At 44.5% G+C, this 22,095-nt stretch overlaps 1 protein-coding gene across 2 annotated transcripts in view; it reads left to right on the forward strand.

The window, feature by feature from the left end:
• NUP214 (nucleoporin 214) overlaps nucleotides 1–22,095 on the forward strand; it is a 232,051-nt gene that overhangs the window by 198,722 nt on the left and 11,234 nt on the right. The window contains exons 31-32 of one of the 2 annotated variants that reach the window (XM_029612981.1): nucleotides 2,983–3,136; nucleotides 21,019–21,168. In XM_029612981.1, coding sequence (XP_029468841.1) covers nucleotides 2,983–3,136; nucleotides 21,019–21,168 — 304 coding nt within the window. The remainder of the gene's footprint in view (nucleotides 1–2,982; nucleotides 3,137–21,018; nucleotides 21,169–22,095) is intronic. The other variant, XM_029612982.1, reaches the window with a different exon arrangement.

The raw sequence follows: 22,095 nt of genomic DNA on the forward strand, positions 1-22,095 counted from the left end.
TAGATGAATATGTAGGCCCTGTTCCTCTCGAGGAACTAAAACTGCCAAGTTTAGAAGCCTCTTGAGGATAACCTGAACCATTATCCTTTTGACGTGGGAAGCTTCTACAAAGCTGTCAAATATATAAGCATGAACTCATTTTGGGTGATAGAGCTCCAGTACACTTGAATGATAGTGAGATCCCAGACAGTTTTTTGATTTAAGATAAGTGTACTACTTTGATTTTAACATTTAGATATTTTGCCATTTTGTTGAAGACATTAATAAAGGTTTGGAAGAGAAAGGATAGTGAAACTAATAATTCAGAACCAGCAAATGAATAACACCAGCCTGCTCACCGCTGATACTGCTTGGGGCCCATTGTGTGGCGAGAGTCTGTGGCTGGATATCTAAGTCGCACCCTAGAAAAACTCTGATGCCGTGTTCTTGAGTGGTTATAGTACTTAATATTGAATTACTTTTCTTGATCTTTAATACTTTGTGTGAAATTTATAAGCCTCCAGTTTTGAAATAAGCTTCTAGAGAAGACCATAAAGGTGATTTGGAGTGGCAAATTCCAGAGCATAATTTTAAACTGGACTACATCTGGAACCCACTGATCCAAGGTTATATGGATCCATTCCTTGAAAAATAGCTGAAGACATCTCCCCTCAGACATTTCCAAGAGGGAACTTGCTTATCTTCATTGGGTAGAACAGCTGGTACCTGCGGTAGCAGTTGCCTCACCTTTGGGGATTCTGGCTCCATGAAAGGGATGATTCCTACCTCTGAGCATGAATGATTTGAGGTTGACAATTTGCCTGGTGTAAACCTTCTGCCATCTTGGAATTTCCCCTGACCTCTGTTTTCCTGGAATGAAGGATAAACCCTGCTTTCTGGCAGATTTTGAGGTTTTCTCTCCCCAAGATTCTTTACTAACTTAAAATCTTCACCAAATAAATGTTTCCCTTAAAGGAAAGCTTGTTCAGTCTTGCTTTGGAATATACATCTGCTGCCCATTGACATGAGCACAATATCCTCTGAGCAGTCATAGAAGAAGCCACCTGTAGGAATCCTTCTGCAGAGGCCTAGCAGAAATCCTAATGAAGTCAAATATAACATTGGCAAGGAAATGCCACCCCTGATTGAAGCCGAAACACCTCATAGCTGCCAGGAAGCTGCTGCTCCCAGTATAGAAGAGCCCGAGCAACGTAACCACCAGATAGTTATCTGTAATATTAAGGCCATGGAAGTGAATGCATGCGTTAACAGTAGTTCAGTCTTCCTATCCTGGGGATCTTTAAAGTTTTGGTCCCCTCCTCCGGAACAGTTGTTTTATGAATGACCACCCAAGGCATCTGAAAAAGGCACTGAGTGGCATCCGAATGCAAAAGGTAAAACTTGCCCAAAGCTTTGACACCCTTAAGAACAACTTCAGGAGATTCCCACTCCACTAGAAGCATCCCTTCCACTTCCGAATGCAGTGGAAAGGCTTTAGATGATTTGTGAAACCCCTGAAGAATAGGATCCCACAAAGGATTCTCCTGCACCTTGTCATCCAGACAATTTGTGGGATGAAACAATCCGAGTAATAAGGGAAGCAATCTCATCTTTATAAAAGAGAAGGATCACAGCATCATCTTTTCCCCCAGAAGAAAGCTTACCTTCCAGGGACTTTGCACTGTCCACATCCGGGTTTTCCTCATTCTCACATGCAGGTGGATCCCCCCCAAAGAATCTTTTGCCCCACCTAGGTCCACTGCAGGCCTTGCTTTAGAGCCACCCTAGCTGAGGCTGTAAGACCTGGAGCAGCGCCCTGAGTTACTGGAATAGGGTCCCTTCCTCTCCTCATCTGGTTCACACAGAAGGCCTATTGCAAAAACCAGAAAAAATCTGGGGAGAAATCCCCACTGGAAAAGATCCAAGGTTCTGGATGGGGCCCTCCTAGGCTACCCGGCTTTAAGGCTGCAGGAGATGCAGGTGGGAAAAGTCTGCAGGCAAAAGACAAAATGGCAGCACTTCCTGTCAAAATTAGAACTTCAGCATCAGGATCTGAAAGTTCCTCCGTGCAGTCTTCAATAGCTGCCAGAAGCCCTGCTGTGACCTCTGCTCCATGCCACTGGGACTGGAAGAAACCGAAGGCTCCCCTGAAGCAACATCACTAGAATGGGGCAATAGAAACTGGTGGAGTTGCATACATGCCAGCTCCAATAAACACCACAGCACTGACCACGATTGACTAGGTTTACAGGACCTACCCCAGGGCTTTAAAGATGCAGCCGCAACCTTCATGGCTGAATGATCCCTCAGCTCAGCACGGGAGACTTAGCCCCCAGAAAAGAGCCTCTGATGCCTGGGAAAAAAAAAACCATTCTCCTCCAGCACTTTTTTTCTTTTTTAAATAACTTTATGGAAGGATCACAAAATACAAAGAGGCAGGTTGGGGAGGAGAGGGAAAAGGTTCTCCTTAGAAGATCCAGGAAATCTAACAAGGCTCTCTCTCTACTCTACCAAGTCCTTCGGGACCTGGGACTTTTCCCCCTGAGCTTGCTGCATTGGAAAACAGTATCTTGGCCCCCATTTCGATAGAACTGCTCCAAATTTTCAACCAGGCCGGACAAGTCAAACCTGGGAGCCTTAGATCTGCTGCACCAAATGTGTATGTCCTACCATTTGCTGGATGCACTGGCTTGTGCTGAGCTGCGCCACTGTGAGTATTCATGATGTCACAGGAAAAGCTGTGCCCTCTATCTCTGTCTGCTGGTAGGGTGCAATAAATCATGTCTGGTATGATGTAGTAGGGTGATAAAGGAAGCTTGCATTGCTGCTGTCCCTGTTCTGCGGTGAGGCAGAATGAGTGTATGATGAAAGTTTGTGCTGTTGGGTAGTTAAATGATGATCCTTAGTTTTCAATGCTGTTTGTGTGCATTAAAGCACAGTCTAACCCCTGACAGTGAGAATGATATTTTGACTTCCCTCAGTTTTCTCTCTTGTGCTTTACAGCAACCCTCTTCTGCTGGGGGTTTGTTTGGGGCCAGCAGTGTTGGGAGAGGCTGTGGATTCTTCAGTGGACTTGGCGGTAAACCAAGCCAAGAGGCAGCCAACAAAAACCCTTTCAGCTCATCTGGCACTGGATTTGGATCCTCAGCCACTTCAAGTAAGCAAAGTCAAATGATCAGCACCAGTTCTCAGTGCTTCTCGTTAGCTCATTTCCCTTGCAGATTGGTAACCTGTCTTCCATTCCTTCCTGAGACCAGATTCTAGATATTTAGCTTTGAAGTGTTCCTTGTAAGAAAATTCCCCAGATCTTTAAAGGTGGTATAGGGACTGCTGAGGAGAGGGGGCAGGGAGAGAGAAGGAAGGTCAAAGGCCAACACCAGAACTAAATCATGGGAGACTCCACTTGGAACATGGTCAGGAAGTTACAGACCCAGTTCAACCCTCTCCTCAAACACTTACAGACCAATATAGTACAGTGCGCTCCAGCAGAGCGCACTGTTAACCCGCGTTTGGACGCGCGTTTTCGACGAGCTAGCTTTACCCCTTATTCAGTATGGGGTAATAGCGTGTCGAAAATGCGTGTCCAAACCCCCCCCCCTCCCCGAAACTAATAGCGCCCGCAACATGCAAATGCATGTTGATGGCCCAATTAGTTATTCCCGCACGATTCACTAAGTAAACTGTGCAGCCAAGCCGCACATTTTACTTTCAGAAATTAGCGCCTACCCAAAGGTAGGCGTTAATTTCTGCCGGCACCGGGAAAGTGTTCAGAAAAGCAGTAAAAACTGCTTTTCTGTACACCCTCCGACTTAATATCATGGCAATGTTAAGTCGGCAGTCCCAAAGTAAAAAAAAAAAAAATCTGCCCGCGGCTCACGGATTGGAAACCAGATGCTCAGTTTTGCCCGTGTCCGATTTCCGAACCCGTGGCTGTCAGTGGGTTTGAGAACCGACGCCGGCAAAATTGAGTGTTGGCTGTCAAACTCGCTGACAGCCGCCACTCCTGTCAAAAAAAAGAGGTGCTAGGGACACACTAGTGTCCCTAGCGCCTCTTTTTACCGAAGGCCCTCATTTAAATACTGAATCGCGCACACAGGAGAGTGGCCTGTGCACGCACCGGGAGAACGGGCGCTCGCCCACTATCCCACGACTTTTACTGAATCAGCCTGTTAGTATTATAAGATTTGGGGGTCTCGGTAGTGTAGTAGTGCATCCTTAATGTTCCTTGCTTGCCAATAATTCTTTGCAGGCCGTGACCTTGAACTGCACAGACTTTAAAATTATACATAGGTATGGCCCTACATGGTCCTGAATGCTAGTGCACATCACTGTCTATGGATCGTTCTGTTGGTCCAGTGCATGGCACACAGTGTCACAGCCTGCAGTGCACAGTTTTCTTAATAAAATCACTAGTTCTTGTTCACTCTTGTTCTGATGCTTTTCTTTTTTTAAGCATTTTGGAAGAGGAAGAATTGGTTCCTCTTTCTGCTCCCATTCTTGCAAAGAAAGCATAGATTTGTGAAATGTGCCGAGGGGTGATGCAGAAGCATACGCAGCAGCACTGAGACAGCATCTGCAGTGCAGCCTGGGCTGAGCTTCCAGCAGCACACAAAGTAGAATAAAGGGGCCAGAGAAGGATTCCCGAGCTGCATATTATTTTTTTGAGATCAGCAGGGTTGGTGGGAGTCTGTACATGAGTTAGAAGATAAAGGTACACTGACTGTGGCTGCAGGGCAGGGGCTACTGGAAATGGATTCCACACCCCTCCCCCTCACCAAAATGGCAGCATGAGGGGAAGACTGCTTTCCCTTGTTTTGAGGATGTGAAGTTTTGTTCTTAATCCTCAAACAAACATGTCCAAAACTCTTTAATAACTTAATATTCATTAAGTCAATGGATATCACAAAGGCAAACAGTATCGCAAGACTGTTTTGTCATAGAATACAACCAAAACCTAACACCGCTATTGGGACTGTCTATCAATGAATTCCACAAGAATCCTAATTCCCTTTCAGGAAAAACAGTCACTATATAGATGTATTCCAACCTTGATCTTTATATTTAAACTTGTATTTATTGTTGCACTTCACTATTTCTGAATTTATTATTAGACTTAACTGTTTCTACGTCACATTATCACTAAAACATTTTCTTTAAGTAGAACCTTGTTCTACACTTCTTATACCACAAACACAATGCCCTCACTCACTCCCCCCCCCCACTTTTTTGGAAAAATCAACTCACCCATTCACACTAACCCAATCTAACATTTCGCCATTTGGCTGTATCAAGGCATGAAAACTTAGTGTAGGTTTTTAAACATCTTTATGTGTTCTCTACTGCGGAGCACCGCTAATGGCAAAACGTTAGCTGACGATGGCTTGGTTTATGAACAAGTTGTTCTCTAGGTTACATTAATTGATCTTGAGAAAGCTCAAACTTGGATCATAAGTAAGAAGCAATACATGAAAGAGATGGATTTGTGCGCTATCATGACTCAGATAAGTTTAAAAAATCTTTCTATATTGCTTTGGATATCCCTTAAGGATTTGTTCAGAAGATTTCATCTATTGAGGAGTACATTTAAGACTTTTGGTCAAAAACATACATTTTCCAAAATGACATGTTATATTAGATCATTGGATCCTGTGTTTGAGTGATGAACTGCTAGTAATTAAAAAAAAAAAAAAAAAAAAACATAGAAAAAGAAAAAAGAAGAAAAAAATGTTTGAATAATAAAATTTGAGATTGGAGTGGTTGGAGTTTTTTTAAGACCTATGATAGAGATTACCTTTGATAATGCCTTTGTGTTCTAATTAGAATGGACATAGAGGTTCTGAGGTCTTTTTCCTCCTTGATATAACATCTTGATAAAGTCTACACAATCAACTTTTCTGAAAGTCTATATAATATGTGAAGCTCCTTGGTTTTTTGATTTCTCATCTTTTTGCTTCACTTTTACCTGTTAATATGTTGAAATAGTGAAGGGCAACAATAAATACAAAGTTTAAATATGAAGATCAAGGTTTGAATACATCTATAGTGACTGTTTTTCCTGAAAGGGAATTAGGATTCTTGTGGAGTTCATTGATAGACAGTCCCAATAGCGGTGTTAGGTTTTGGTTGTGTTTAGCACAAAGATACCGTCGTTGTGACCTTCATTTGGACCAACACGCTGAGTTTTACAGATACACAATTAAGTGAAGTTTTGAATGCTCCCTCTATTTTTACGCAGACAGTGGGGAATCCTTCCAATTTCTATTGGGAGAAAATTATACAGCTTAACACAAGATTGATACGCACTGAATTGCACGCAGGAACCCTTATAGAGTACTGTAGAGCAGTGGTTCCCTGTACGTACCAGGATCAGCCAAGACTCTGCTGGGTTATGCCTCCCTTCCAGCAGATGGAGCCAGAGAAAAGCTCCCCCTAGATATACCGGTGTGCCACCTGCGATCCTTCAGTATTTTTCTGGCTCCAGCAGATAAAGGAAAGCATAACCTGCAGTCCTGTTCCTTGTCAAATTCCGTGATAATCCTGTACATTGGGAAGGTTTGGCATTTGATATATCCCTTAGACCTTTGGCTAGATCAATCTAAATTAAAAAAAAAAAATAAGATATATCTATATAAATAATAAATACTGTCAGGAAAGGCAAGTGTACTGATTAGCGTCCTGAAGGGCAGGCAAGGCAGGGCATTGCCCTAATGCCTTTTTACCTGGAGATTCTGTCCCTACACTGTGAGCTGGGGGGAGTATTTACCGGTGGGCCGGTCACTCTCCCCCCTTCTATACAAGCCCAGCGACGATAAAATTCCTCTGGTGGGTGCTAGCTTGTGCAAAGGTATCAGGGAGCTGTTTCCCCTGCTTGGTGGCTGATTAAAAAAAAAAAAAAAAGAACTATTTCAAAAAAGGGCGTATTTAAAAGAGTATTCAGACCTTTTCTTCAGCCCTAGCCTGCTGTAGTCTCCCAGGCCTCCGGAGGGGGTGGATTACTTCACCCAGCTGCATTTCATTTTTCCGTGCGCTTTTAATGCCGCATGGGTCATGTTGCGGGACTTGTGGGGAGCCACCTTTCGGCTCCTCCTCGAAGGCCTTTGCTCCCCTGTATCCCCGGGGGCGGGGAGGGGGGGACCTTCGCAGAGGCCGATTTCTCAGCGGGGTTTTTTTTCCCTGTCGCGACTGCTCGGCTCAAGGAGCGATCAGGCAGCTCGCAGGCAGAGGCCTGTCCCGTCCCCGCACGGCGTGGGTACGGCGGCCATCTTGCCTGCTCCAGGTTCTGAAGCTGCACAAGGCTCATGAGAAGGAGATCTCCTTTCTTTCTCCTCACCGTCTTTGAGCCCTCAACGGCCCCGCGATTAGCAGCCAGATGCAGACCCTCCCCCGATTTTGCCTCCGGGGGGGGGGAGACCTTACGTAGGCAGCACCCATTTTCGTCCCAGTTTTTTCTTTCTACTACATGACGTATATATGCAAGCTGAGGCTGACTGGGATGCACAGTATCCTGCCCCGGCTAAACAATTTAGACTGGCTGCAGATCCGGGAAAGCTGGGCCTCGGCTCCCCCACTCGGTTCCAGACGGGGGAGTTTCCCATGCCCTCCATGCCTTCGGATCCAGCGCCTCAGGATCCCCTCACGCTGCGGGAATGGCAGATTTTTTGCCTTCCCCACGGGGGAAGAAGAGGAGCTGGGTGCAGGGGGGGAGGGGTGATCCAGTCCTTTCCCGTGGAGACCCCTGACAAGTTTCAGGCCTCTGGTCAGAGAAGTAAAATTCCTGTCACTTAAGACCCCTGAGAAGTCTCATGCCTCAGGTTCCTCTGTCACTTAAGACCCCTGTGAACCTTCATGTCTCAGGTCTTTTGTCATTGGTCTCCTACTGTCAGAGAAGTAAAATTCCTCTGTCACTTTAAGCTGTCTGGGGGGGAGAAGAAAAGAAAAAATATTAATCAGTACTCTGTACAAGGACCGGCAGCTTACGGGGGAGGAGCAGAGAGCATTTTCTCTCTCTCTCCCGCTTGCAGCAGCCGGGCACAGAAGGACTTTGCCATTCCTGCGGCAACTCTTCTCCCTCCCTCCCGATGCGTCGATCGCCATTTTGTATCCACATGCGGAGAGCCGGCCTGCTGCACAAATCGAGCCTGTTTCCTTGCCGGGCAGGGGAAAGGATTCTGAGGTTCATCAATCCCCTCCAGCTTTGCGCCCTGTGGGCTCTCCAGCTTTGATCCTGGACCCTTAGGACGATATCCCCTCTCCTCCAATTACAGGGAAAGCCCTTCTTACTTTACTACTGATTTTGTACTTTTAGTACACCTAATTTAATTAAGCCTGTGCGACCAGCTGACCTAGAGCCTGTCTCTCCTCCCGATGCGGCCCCTCCCCTAGGGGAGCCTTAAAGAGACAGCAGGTTTTTTCTTCTAAGTTTGTGTTTTTAATTGCCAAAGCTTTTTTAGAAGCGGAGGCTGAATGTCAGGAGGAGGGACCTACACTAGTGAAGGTCCCCAGGCCATCAGGGGTATTGGATCCCTCTAGGGGACAGTCAGGACGGACAGCTGTTAATTCCTCGGGGTCATTAGCTCCTCATCCGCTGGATCCTGGGTCGCAGGACCTTCTCCTTGGGGATGGAGACAGGGACGTTGATGGGTCCGCCCCAGACGAGTTGGACCATATCTTTAAATCGCTTGGGGTGGATAAGGTACATAAATTGCCGGAAGATTCTTCTTATTCTTCTTAAGATGATAATTAATAACTGTTCCTCAACATGGTAATTCAGTAACTCTGCAAACTCCATAACTCTGTTCACACCATTAATTGGTAAATTTGTTCTCCCTGTTAAATACCTATCTCCTTTTCACTGCTCCAAGTTGTGTAATGCCCTTGTTTTATTGTAACTGCAATCTTTTTTGAGCACCTGTTAATGTTTCTTATTACTTGTTATCTTGCTTCACCTCTTGTTAATTGTAAACCGGCATGATGCGATTCCCATCGCGAATGCCGGTATAGACAAAACTCAAATAAATAAATAAATAAGATCGTCCTCGGACCGCCAGAACCTCCAACACTACGTGGCCCCGGTTCACAGGGCGATGGCGTGGTCATCAGACTAGACTGGTGCCTCACAGGACTCTCTCTTCGGGGTCGCAGTTCTGGTCTCATGCCTTTCGAGACCAGAGAATTAGCAGGAGGAGGGGTGGTTTGCTTGCAACTTTCTCCTCTCTCTCTCTCACACTGGCTCTAAATAGCTGGACGACTAGCTCAGTCGAGCGAAATCGAAATAGCCTTGCAAGGTTGCGATGCAGTAGGTGTTGCACAGTCTACATTCGTTAGGCTGGGTCATCAATTATGCCATGAGCCAGATGGCTCCGTTCCAAATGATGGAATTTCCGGGTGCACGTGGAATTTCTCGGAGCACATTTCGACACTTCTGAGGGCAAGGTTTCCCTGCCTCTGGCGAGGATGGAGAAGTTAATGGCTCAAGTTCGACATCTGTTGGTCCTTCCTTTGCCCAAGGTGAGGGACTATTTACAAGTTCTTGGTACTATGGCATCTACCCTGGAGTTGGTTCCTTGGGCTTTTGCTCATATGAGACCTTTGTAGAGGGCGTTGCTTTCCGTTGGGATCCCAGGTCGGAAGAATTCTACCTGCCCTTGCTGTTACTGGATCTGACCAGGGCCAGCCTAGATGGGTGATTGGTCCTGGATCACTTGCTTCATGGTGTGGATCTGGAAAGTCCCCAGTGGTGAATTGTGACAACGGATGCCAGCCTGACCAGTTGGGGGACAGTCTGTAGGTCCCACTCGGCACAAGGTCAGTGGACATCTCAGCAGGCCAAGTAGTCCATAAATCGGTTGGAAACCAGGACGGTTCGGCTAGCGCTGCACCAATTTCTCCCGCTTGTCCGGCACAGGGCAGTGCGGATTCTATCCGACAATGCAGCCACCGTGGCTTACATAAACCGTCAAGGGGGTACAAAGAGTCGGCCGGTAGCCTCCGAGGTGGACAAGTTAATGGCCTGGGCAGAATGCAATCTGACCCGCATAGCGGCATTTCATATAGCCGGAGTAGACAACGTCCAGGCGGACTTCTTCAGTCGACAGCAGCTAGATCCCGGTGACTGGGAACTGTCCGAGGAGGCAATCGGCTGGACTTGATAGCAACTCGGCTGAACACCAAAGCGGCTCATTTGTTCAGTCGCAGAAGGGAGACGGACCAGAAGGGGTGGATGCCCTGGTTCTTCCATGGCCTCCCGACAATCTCCTCTACGTGTTTCCTCCTTGGTCATTGGTGGGAAAGGTTTTAAGGTGAATAGAATCCCACTGGGGACCGGTTACTCTCGTGGCTTCGGAGTGGCCGAGTAGGCCGTAGGTCGCGGATCTGATCAACCTAGCGGTAGAGGGCCCTTTGAGTCTGGGTCACCTACCGAATTTACTGCAACAGGGTCCAGTAAATTTCGATCAGGCAGATCACTTTTGTCTAGCGGCTTGGCTTATGAGAGGAGGCAATTGAGAAAGGCTATCCAGAGGCGGTGATTACCACCCTTCTGCGTGCACAAAAGGCATCTACTTCTCTCACCTATGTTCGGGTGTGGAAAGTGTTTGATTCCTGGTGCAGTGAGTTGAAGGTGTCCCCACAGCAGGCCACGATAGTACACATTCTTGCCTTCTTACAGGACGGCTTGAAGAAAGGTTTGGCATACAGTTCACTCCGGGTCCCGGTGGCGGCGTTAGGCTGCTTATGTGGTAAGATTGAGAGTACCTCCATCGCGGGACATCCGGATGTTGCTCAGTTTTTGAGGGGAGCTAAACATTTACCCCCGCCAGTGCAGGTGGTTTGTCCTTCATGGAGTTTGAATTTGGTGCTCTGTGGACTTTGCGGTTCTCCTTTTTAGCCTATCAAGCGGGCCACGTTGAAGGATTTAACTCTTACAACGGTGTTTTTTGTGGCTATCTGTTCGGCCAGACGCGTTTCAGAACTTCAGACGTTGTCATGTAGAGAACCGTTCTTATCAATATAGGACTCTGGAGTCTCGCTTTGGACTGTGCCTTCTTTTCTGCCAAAGGTGGTCTCGGCGTTCCACGTCATCCAGTCTGTTGTTACCAGCCTTTTCGGAGGTGGATAAGAGTTCTCCTCAGGGCCAGGATATGAGGACGTTGGGCGTACAACGGATTCTCCTGCAGTATTTGGAGGTGACTAATGCCTTTCGACTGTATGATCATCTTTTTGTCTTATGGAGCGGCCCAAAGAAAGGGTGTAAAGCTTCTAAGACTACCATTGCCCGATGGCTAAAGGATGCTATTGCTTCAATGTACATATGTCACGGGTGACAAGTGCCAGATGGTCTTAAGGCTCATTCTATCAGATCGTAATCGGCGTCATGGGCAGAGAGCCAATGTGTATCACCACAAGAAATCTGCAGGGCAGCTACTTTGGAAGTCTTTGCACACGTTTGCTAAGCATTATCGTTTGGACGTCCGAGCTCCGGATGTGGATTCCTTTGGCAGCAGTGTGCTTAGAGTGGGACTGTCAAGGTCCCACCCCATTTAGGGCAGCCTGGGTACATCCCAGCAGTCTGGACTGATCCTGGTACATACAGGGAAAGGAAAATTGGTTCTTACCTGCTAATTTTCATTCCTGTGGTACCAAGGATCAGTCCAGACGCCTGCCCAGAGATATATTGTCCAGGAGAGTCCACTCAGCTTGTTTTGTGGTTTTAGATTACAGGTTTTGGTGTCTTCGAAGTCTCGCACGAGCACTTATACATAGTTTTCACTGGTTTTTGTTTTACAAAAAAAAAAAAAATATATATATATATATATATATATATAAATAAATAGGGAAGGTATTTTCCTTGACTAGTCGTTGGTTATTAAATTTACTTCATTCTGCTTTGATATTGATTATACTGAAGGATCGCATGTGGCACACCGGTATATCTAGGGGGTGCTTTTCGGCTTTTCTCTGGCTCCATCTGCTGGAAGGGAGGCATAACCCAGCAGTCTGGACTGATCCTTGGTACTACAGGAATGAAAATTAGCAGGTAAGAACCAATTTTCCTTTCTCAACTGGTGTGTCGCCAAGCACACGCAAGTGTGTCACCACATTTTCCGGTCACTTGTTGACCCAGCTGCTCCCCCTACCTGAGCAAGATAGGTCCTCCACCCGGGCTTAAAACGCTGAAAGCTCAGGCGGAACGCGGCAGGAGAGCTGGAGTCAGCGGCACCGGCATGCTCTCTTCTTCTCGCCCCCCGCTGCCCGGAAGAGGAAGTGGTGAGCAGTGGGTGCGTGCGCAGGAAGAAGAGACCATGCTAGTGCAGGCAGTGTCGGCCCAAAGAAGAGAAGAGAGCCGCGGCCTGAGGAATGAGCAGCGCGGCTCGGAGAAAAACGAAGAAAGACATCCCCTGCGGCCAATGGGTCTCCGCAAGGGCTGAAAGTGAAGGAGGTTGCTGCTGCTTTTAGGGCTGAAGTGGAAGAGGCTGCTGCTGTCACTAGTTCGGGGGGGGGGAAGTGAGTGAATGAGCAAGCATATGTGTTTGAGGTGCTGTGTATATGAGTGAGACAGCATGTATGTGAATGATTGAGGCCTGTATATGTGAAAGAGAGTATGTGTGAGAGAGAGCATGAATGGAAGTGTATGACTGAGAACCTGTATGTGTAAGTTTGTGATTGAAAACCTGTGTGTGTGTGATTGAGATCCTTTGTGTGTGAGAGAGATCATGTGTATGTATGATTAAGAGCCTGTATGTATAAGTAAAAAAGACCATGTGTCTGTGTGTGATTGAGAGACTGTGTGTAAATGAGAGAAAGAGAGCGCATGTGAATGAGTCTGTGTGAGAGAAAAAGACAGCATGTATGTGTGCGATTGAAAGCCTGTATGTGTAAGTGTGAAAAGCAGACAGCATGTGTGGAAATGTGTAATTAAGAGCCTATATAAGTGAGAGAAAAAGCATGTGTATATGTGAGCTATTTAGAGCCAGTGTGAGAGAGAGAGAGGAGAAAGTTGCAAGCAAACCACCCCTCCTCCTGCTAATTCAAAACAATCTCAGGGCACTTGGATATCAAACGTTCCCAGGTATGCAGAGCAAAACATTTTTGTATCCTTATTATTTTTCATTATTGGGCCTTTGTGTCTGCTATTTTGAAATATTTTATTGATATCTAGAAATTTTTTAGATGTTTTTAATTATTGGATATTTCATTCATCGGCTGTTTCGAAATAATCTGTTCTTTTTGTTAATATGGTTTTGCTGCTATTGATTTTATATTTCTTGATTTGTTTTATAAGGATGGGTGATGTTTCTCTTTTTCCTTTGTTACACTGCATACAGAGACCCTGGCTTGTTGCAGTTTCCAATTCAGTTTTGTCTGCATGCATTTACTTATGCGTTTTGGTCTCTTTATTCTTTGTTAGGTGAGGGTCAGCACATGTGACTCAGGTGAGGTTCTCTGCTGGCGTGTAGTTTCTGTGTAGGGCTCTATAGTAGCCTGGCTTGCTCTGTTTTCCTAATAGGAGGTGTATTGATGTCTTAAGGTCTGGTGTAATATTTTCAGTGTTGCCTTTTCTTAAGTAAGGTGCTTACTGTTTGAGTACTGGAAATTGGTGCTGTTTTGGTGTGGGATGTTTGCTATTTATGCAATTTCTGTTCAGACAGTATATGTATCTTTCCCTTGTGTCATTTTTAACAATAAAAATAATACTGGACCTTTATTTTTTATTTCCGCCGTGAATTGTAATGAGCAGTGTGTCACACATGTGAGCATGGTCTGTCAGGTCTGTCATGATGGGAAAAAGGTTGAGAACCACTGCTGTAGAGTATAGCGGATACCGCGGGGATTACGCATCCAAAAAGAACCTAGGCTATACAGCGAGGATGAGGACTTTGTACAAGATTGGAATATGATATTAAACAAATGTGCCTTGGATTTAATGCTATTGATCATCAAAAAAGTGTAGGCTACAGCACAATTAATTAAAGTAGATCTTGAGACAAAGATTATAGCAGAAAAGTCTAGATTACCAGATGATAGTTTTGAGCATTTTGAAAGAGATCTCAAAGCACAAATGGAAGATTTTGCCATTGAATTACGGAAGTTTAAACACTCCAAATTTGTGAGGGATGAGAATGATTATAGGCGAGGGTCAGTGTACCAGTGGATGGTTTCAGGTGGGTCTCTTTTTTAAGGATAAAAAGGTGACCTTTCAGAGTTCATCTGATGATTCGTCGGGGGATGAAAATAAGATACATAGGAAGGTTGGGGGTCGGAATATGGGGGAACAGAGAGGAGATAGTGGGAGTCTATCATCTTCTGCTCCTTTTTTAGGGTCATCAGAGATGTCTCTGATGACCCCGTTTGCAGCTCGGGGGAAGGGGCAGTATCAGATGCCAGCAGGCAACAATCGGGGGCCGAGAAAAATGCAACGGGAATATCAAGAGAATGTCCGGCCGCGGACCAGATCCCAATTTCCAGGGACTCTGCCGTGGTAAATTTGTCTTCTAAAGTGCTGACTGTTGACCAGATATCAATGTTGGAGAAAGGCCTATCTTTTGCTCCTACTAATCAGGTAGACAAATTTCAGTTGATGTTAGCTATTCATAGATTTGTTCGGACTCTGAGACTCAAGTTGTTTTTTGTAGATCAGATTCAAGGGGGTAGTGACATGTCGGTTGTACGTCCGAAGTCCTTTTGGTATCCCCCAGGTCCAATAGATCCAGTGATTATGACTTTTTGGGGGTTGGTAGAGAAAGATATCAATGCCATCTAGCCCAAAAGATCTGTCTTTGGTGGAAGTGACAATCTATTGACGTTGGAAAGAAGGGCTCTCAAACAATTACAGGGTTATGATGATATAATAAAGAGAAATGAAACGTCATGGAAATACCACGGCGAAAGTTTGACTGAGCAGTCTGAATTTTCAGAGGTGAAGAAGAATATTTAAAAGAGAAAGAGACCCCCTGAGGCAGTTATCGAAACTTGGATCCAGGTCGGGGCAGGAGAACTGAGTAGCAAGATAAGTGACGTTTTTCATATGTCTTCATAAAAAATAGATTGACATGAATAAAAGAAACAGAGACTGCTTTAATAGAGGACCTTCAATAGAAAAGAATTTTTAAGAAAATGATGAATAAAATATAAAATTGGACTTGAGAGTAAAAACAGGATGTTTTGGACATTCTGAGTACTTGAAGGTCCTACAAGAATAAAATAAATAAATAAAAAAATAAAAAAGTTGGATATAGCGGTAGATTATATTAGCATATATACTACTGAGATACATACTGGTTTGGATATAATAATCAAGCCAGCCGATAAGGGGGGCGCCATTGTGATCTTGAATACAACAGATTATGTGGCAGAGATCGAGTCCCAATTATCAAATAAGGAATTTTATTTAGAGTTGGAACAGGATCCGACTGTAGAGATTAAGAGCAATATAGATGGGTTATTGGAGAGGGCGCTTAAAGCATGTTGGATTACTCGGAAAGAATTTGGTTTTCTCACAGTGATATGTCCAGTGTTCTATGCTTTATGAAGATTCATAAAAGTCTAACCCATCCCCCGGGTAGACCAGTTATAGCATAGAGGGGGTCGTTGTTGGAACCATTATCAGTATTTGTGGATAGGTTTTTAAGACCAGTGGTTGAAAGGTTGCCCTCATATATCAGGGATTCAGGACATATTATCAGAGTGTTGGAGAACTTTGTTATCAACGAACCAGAGATATGAATGGCCACAATTGATGTGGCCTTCCTATATACAAACATTCCTCAGGACAAGGCAATCTCCATTGTGCGGGAATGTATGAAGCATAGAGTAGAAACGAGGAGAGTACCTACAGAATTTATAGTAGAATTAACAACATGGGCGATGAAACAACATTTTTTTAGTTTTGGAAATCATTTCTATAAAGGGGGTAGCGATGGGAGCATCAATGGCTCCAGACATCGCTAATTTGTAAATGGGGAAGTTTGAAACAATGGTTCTGGAGCAGTCACCTCTTAGACAACAGATACTCTTGTGGAGACGTTACATAGACAATATTGTGTTGTTGTGGTCCGGCTTTTGAGACTCTCTTGATGGCTCCCCACTTGCAGTCTTCTTTGGAAGTGAGTGCTTTCAGAGTACATTTTTTGGACATGCAATTTCCCATGACATTGAGGGTTTTCAGTTTTCCATATACAGGAAACAAACAGACCGTAACACTTTGTTACACTTTCAGAGTTGTCATCTGTTGAAATTAAAACAGAATATCCCTGTTAGACAATTTCTGCAATTGAGAAAATTGTGCTCCAATACTGAAGAGTATAGAGAGAGGACACAAGAAATGATACAGAGGTTCAAGGAGAGGGGGTATCCGGGGAGGGTGGTGAAGCAGTCATGGAAGAGAGGTCGTTGGGCAAACCAGGATTTACTGTTGGAACCTTTGGGTATTAAAAGAGACCAGTCAAAATTGGTTTGTGTATTGCCATTTATCCCTGAGACTTGGCTTGTGCGGAGGAGTATTTTAAAACACTGGGGTGTTCTGCGGTTACATCCTCTCTTCCATGACAACCCTTTGTTTGCGTTCTCCCGGGCACCAAATCTTAGGGATAAGTTAGTGCATGCGGCGATGGGTGGCAATAAAGGTGGGATAGGACAAAGGGGTCATTTTCCCTGTGGCAAGTGCAGTGTCTGTCCAATGTCATTTGAAGGAAATAGGGTGTGTTTACCCAATAGATGACCATTTAGGTTATTTTCCAAAACTACGTGTGAATCAAGTGGAGTGATATATCTGGTATGGTGTCCGTGTGGTTTAGTTTACATAGGGAAAACATCACATAAACTGAAACCCGGATTCAAGAGCACATTAGTTGTATTAGGTGTAGCAGACAGGAGGCCCCATTGGTCACACATTGGGAGATGAAAGGTCATTTAATTAGACTTGACCTTTGCGGCTAGAGCAGTTAACTCCATGGAGGAGAGGGGGGGATTTTGACAGACTTTTGATATTTAAAGAACAACGATACATCTATCATTAGAAAACAGCTAGGGCTCAACAAAGAGATAGAGTGGAAAGCTCTGTTGTAAAGGTAGAGGGTTGGTGATAGTTGTTGGAGGACAGCAAAGGGATTGGGGGTCTGATAGTGATTCAAGAGCTAACAAACAGGGAGTGCAGAACAGTGACGTTGGAAGCATAGAGACATTGGTTTAAGTGTTGGAGAGGAAAGTTAGGCCTATGAATCCGTTGGGTAAACGATTTGGAATAAGTGTGAAACCCCTAATAGGGGTGGTCCTATGAAACTTAGCTTTAGATAATGTCTTCTGTGTAGGAAGTAATTGGAACAAGCGAGGGTATTAATAATAGGAGCGGTTCTAAGTCAGAGAAAGTTAGTGATTTAGAGTTGAGAGGGAGCCTTCATCACTGTTAAGAACATGTCATACTGGGTCAGACCAAGGGTCCATCAAGCCCAGAATCCTGTTTCACAAGAACCTGGCAAGTACCCAAAAACCAAGTCTATTCCTTGTTACTGTTGCCAGCAATAGCAGTGTCCATTTTCCAAGTCAACTTAATTAATAGCAGGTAATGGACTTCTCCTCCAAGAACTTATCCAATCCTTTTTGAAACACAGCTGTACTAACTGTGCGCCTGTAACCAGGTGGGGGAGGAAAAAGTGGTGACGTAGGGATTAGGGAGTAGAGGACAAAGGGCACGCCTTTTGGGGGGGTGGGGTCTGTGCCTTTTTGAAGTGAGCATGTGTAGTGGTGTACATCTGAATGGAAGCAGTGAATGACACAGGCTAAAGCAGCAGTAAATGGAGGTAAGAGTGTTGGATTGAACAAAATTTTAATGTTGGAGGATTGAATGGTTGGATTGTGAGTGTTGATTCATATGTTATGTTCACATTTAGAACTTCTTCAGTGATCCCCTGTTACAGATGGCTGTGGGCTGCCGAAACGCTGTAGTGTTGGGTTGTTGGGAGCAGTCTTAATGATTTAGAAGAACATAAGTATAACACAAGTATTGTATTTGGGCTTGCACTGAGGCGCTGTGAGAAGAGGCTGGTTTGTCCGGGAGATCTGAGGCTCAGCTCCGTTGGTTGATTGGAGCAGTGAAAAGACTGAAAGATTAAAAGATCAAAATGGTGGTGAACAACAAATGTGATTGAGAATAAGTAAACGTTTACACAAGAAAAGAAAATCAGTCCTGAGCTTTGCGATTGTGGAATTGGAACAGCGTAAGTGATAACAAACAGTACAGAGAACAAGACAGTTTTCTCAGAATAAGAAAAATCCTTGAGCCTTGCTGATAAAGAATGTAAACAGCGCAATTGACAACAAACAGGACAGAGAAGGAGATAGTATTTACAGAACAAGAAAGATTATCCTTGAGCCATATGGATAAAGACTTTGAATAGTGGGAACAATACACAACATCTTGTGTGATGATAGCTATATATTCAGTACTGCTTTTGTTTTTTATATGAGGGGTGAGAGAGAGTTTGGGATTTTGTGTGATAATATCTGCACATTCAATACTGCCATATATATTGAACACTGCCTTTGTTTTTTATGTAAGGGTTGAGAGAGTGTGTGGTAGGAATGCGATTGGGATTAGTGTGTGTAAGGGTAGGTGAGTAGTTTTAGGTAGAGTGCATGAATGAGATTGGGATAGTGTGAGTGGGTGGGTTGATTTTTCAAAAGGGGGGGTTGAGTTGAGGGCATTGTGTTTGTGGTATAAGAAGTGTAGAACAAGGTTCTACTTAAAATGTTTTAGTGATAATGTGAAGAAGAAACAGTGAAGTGTAATAATAAATGCAGAAATAGTGAAGTGCAACAATAAATACAAAGTTTAGATGTGAAGATCAAGGTTGGAGTACATCTATAGTGACTGTTTTTCCTGAAAGGGAATTAGGATTCTTGAGGATGTCATAGAATACAGCATCTGCTGAAACATCACAAAAACAACACTGCACAGTGACAGTATCAAAGTATCCCATTGACTTATCGAAGATTTTCTTTTTAATAGCAAGACAAAACCCCCCCGAACCAACCATACACACAACCATACACATTCATGCTAACACATCCACAACACACAGAAAAATAAAGACCAGAGTAGTTACTGCTGCAGTAAATCAATATGGCCAATACTTGGGTGCTCATAGAACAAGTAAGGCTTTACTCCAAAGATCATAGTACCCCCTTCTAAAGGAAAAGGACTGTAGCACAGTTATATCTTTCTTCTGAAGCATTTCCAGTTGGGAGTGTTAACGCATAAAGGCTGTCCATTGAGTGAGCAATGGGGCTTCTTCTAAGCACCAGCACAACAATATGGATTTTTTGGCCAGAAGGAAAGCCACTGCAATAAAGGGTTTTGTGCCTGAAGGCAAAGCAGATTGGCAATCCCAAAGGCATAAGTAGATGGACATCCCAGACCAAGGTATTGCACATCCCACAACTTTTTCCAAAGAGGATAACACCCCCTGCCAAAAACACTGCAAATACTGGCAACCCGTAAACTTATGACACAAATGACCAGGAAGGTGTTTACATTTCAAGCAAAGATCCAAATCCCATAGTTTCATTTTCATCCCCAATACCCTGGATATATGAGATTTATGCAGAACCTTAAACTGGATCTCTCTCATATTAGCCGAGAGATAATATTGATATACCCTTTTGAAGGCTTGATTTAAGAACTCGGCTGAGATATCCCTCCCCAAATTCACACTCCACAGCTCCGCAAAGTGCCGCACATGTGGGGTGGGTAGATGCACGGTCAATTGACTTGACCAAATAGCAAGTTTATTGAACTTAGCAGGAGTATCTAGGAATGAGGAGGATATGTCGCCAGCACAAACACTCATGCAGTAATGGCGAGCTTGTAGGTAAGCAGAAAATTGCATTCTGGGGATATCCCACTCCTCCCCCAGTTGCTCAAATGAGAATAAGCAAGAAGACTCGGAATCAGCCAGTTGGGAGAGAGCCTATAAAGACTCCCACGAAGCCACCCCTGAAAGACTGTATTGCCCAAGCCAGGCAAAAAATCCAGGTTCCCAACCCATGTCAAAAAAGGAGAAACCAGTGAGTTGCGGCCAATAGATCTTCTCCACCAAAACCAAGCCTTACGTATAGCAGTAAGCCAAAATGCTGTGACCTTCAAAGAAGATAATTTAGCTGGGCGTAAATGTAAAAGGTTAATGAGTAAATAAGGAAATACCCAGTCCGACATCAACTCATTGTTATCAAATTTAGCGTGATGAGAGGCCCACTCTTGAATATAACATAGGAGACTGGCCACGTTGTACAAGCGCAGATCGGGGAGAGCCACCTCACCACGATTCCGATCCAACCTCAACATGTCATAACTTACCCTCGCTCTCTGAATGTGCCAGATAAAACTACCAACCATGGCATGGAAAGCTTTAATACTTCGCGCCTTGAACCAAAGAGGAAGCATTTGTAGAGGGAAGAGGAGCTTGGGAAGAATCACCATCTTCACCAAAGCACATCGGTACATCATAGAAAGAGGAAGGTTCCTCCAGCTATGCAACCAACATTTAAGTTTTTGCATGCAAGCATCAGTATTAAGTGAGTAGAGTTCCTCCAGAGTGCGGGCAATATAGATGCCTAAATAGCGAAAGTGAGTGCTAGTCCAAAACTCTTTAAAATGGAGGTTTGGAATCCAGTTAGAGCCTTGGTTTCATTCAGATCTCTCTCTCTCTCTCTCTCAAAAATTGAAAGGGTATGAATCTTTATAAAGAGACTGCAGGATTTCTCTGGGAAGGGAGTGCCTGCCTGAGATGAAGCCATAGTGCCATTAGCCCTTTGCTATTGTAGAAGGGAAGTAGAATCCGACAATCACAGCTCGATAGTAGTCAAGGGAAGGTAGTTCCTATTCTATGGAGAAAATGGTGAACACACTTGCATTAGCCTTGGGATTTAATTATATCCTTAAAGCTTTCCCAGGAGTAAGAGCTCTGTCCCTGCATACTTGGTTTCTAAGTGTATAGGGTACCATATTTTGTGGGAACTGCTTTACTGATGCCTTTCCCTCCTCCCTAGATCCTACCAGCCTCTTTGGAAACAGCGGGGCTAAGACCTTTGGATTTGGTAGTTCATCCTTTGGAGACCAGAAACCCACAGGGACTTTCAGTGCTGGTGGAGGGAGTGTGGCAAGTCAGGGCTTTGGGTTCTCCAGCCCAACCAAAACAGGTATTTATACAGTGTGCTGGGAATTGGGGCATTCTGTCCTGGGGCGAGGGTGCCTGGGATGGCAATATATTCTGGGGAGGAGGCGGTATCTGAGGCAGTTCATACATTCTGGGGAAAGGGCAGTGCCTGGGAGATCAGTTAGTTCTGAAGTATTTGTCTGAGGGGAGGGAATGATGCATGTAGTGGAGGGGGGAGGTGCATTCCTTACAGGGAGGTGTGGAAGAGATGTCTGGTCTGATTTCATCTCACCTTATGTGAACTTCAGTTACAGGGAATGATGCCACAGAAAAGCCTTATGCAGTGTAATGGACTATATTTTAAGTATGCTAAGTTGATCTGGGTTTTGGTTGTATTCTTTTCAGTATACTTTTGATTCCTGACTTACAAGACTGACCTCTAAATGAAAGATGGCCACCCTGTGAGTCATGTTTGGTCACATGGTCAGCAGTCTAGTGTCCTTGCTGCTGAGAGGTTTTAATATTAATGTTCTGTATTAGCCATGTACCTGTATTGGTCCCAGCCAATAGTCACATTCTGAGCCTCGTCTGGTTTTTATATCCCGTGACTGAGCAGGCCTCTGCTGTACAAAAAACAGGACTGGAAATTACAGAGCTCTTAAAGGCAGAGGTTGTCATAGTCGTTTGCTCTCTGCGGGTGTACAAACCTTCAGCTTCTCATTTTCAGTTCAGCAGGAGACTGGGAGAAGATTATGTAAATGGATCCCTGATTCCCACTATTAAATAATTCAGTCCTAGCTCTTTTAAGAGATTTTTTCTGTGCCATTATATGTATGTGTGTAACTGAACCATATCAGTTACAGGATACTGTCAAGGTTGGAATTTCACTCCATGTATTAAAGTACATGTCACTAACTTAGCTCTGAGACTGTTGCAGACTACGGGTTCCCTAGCCAGTGCCTCTCTCCTT

The sequence above is a fragment of the Rhinatrema bivittatum genome, chromosome 8 (assembly GCF_901001135.1).
Source record: "Rhinatrema bivittatum chromosome 8, aRhiBiv1.1, whole genome shotgun sequence".
In the NCBI taxonomy this organism is placed as follows: domain Eukaryota; kingdom Metazoa; phylum Chordata; class Amphibia; order Gymnophiona; family Rhinatrematidae; genus Rhinatrema; species Rhinatrema bivittatum.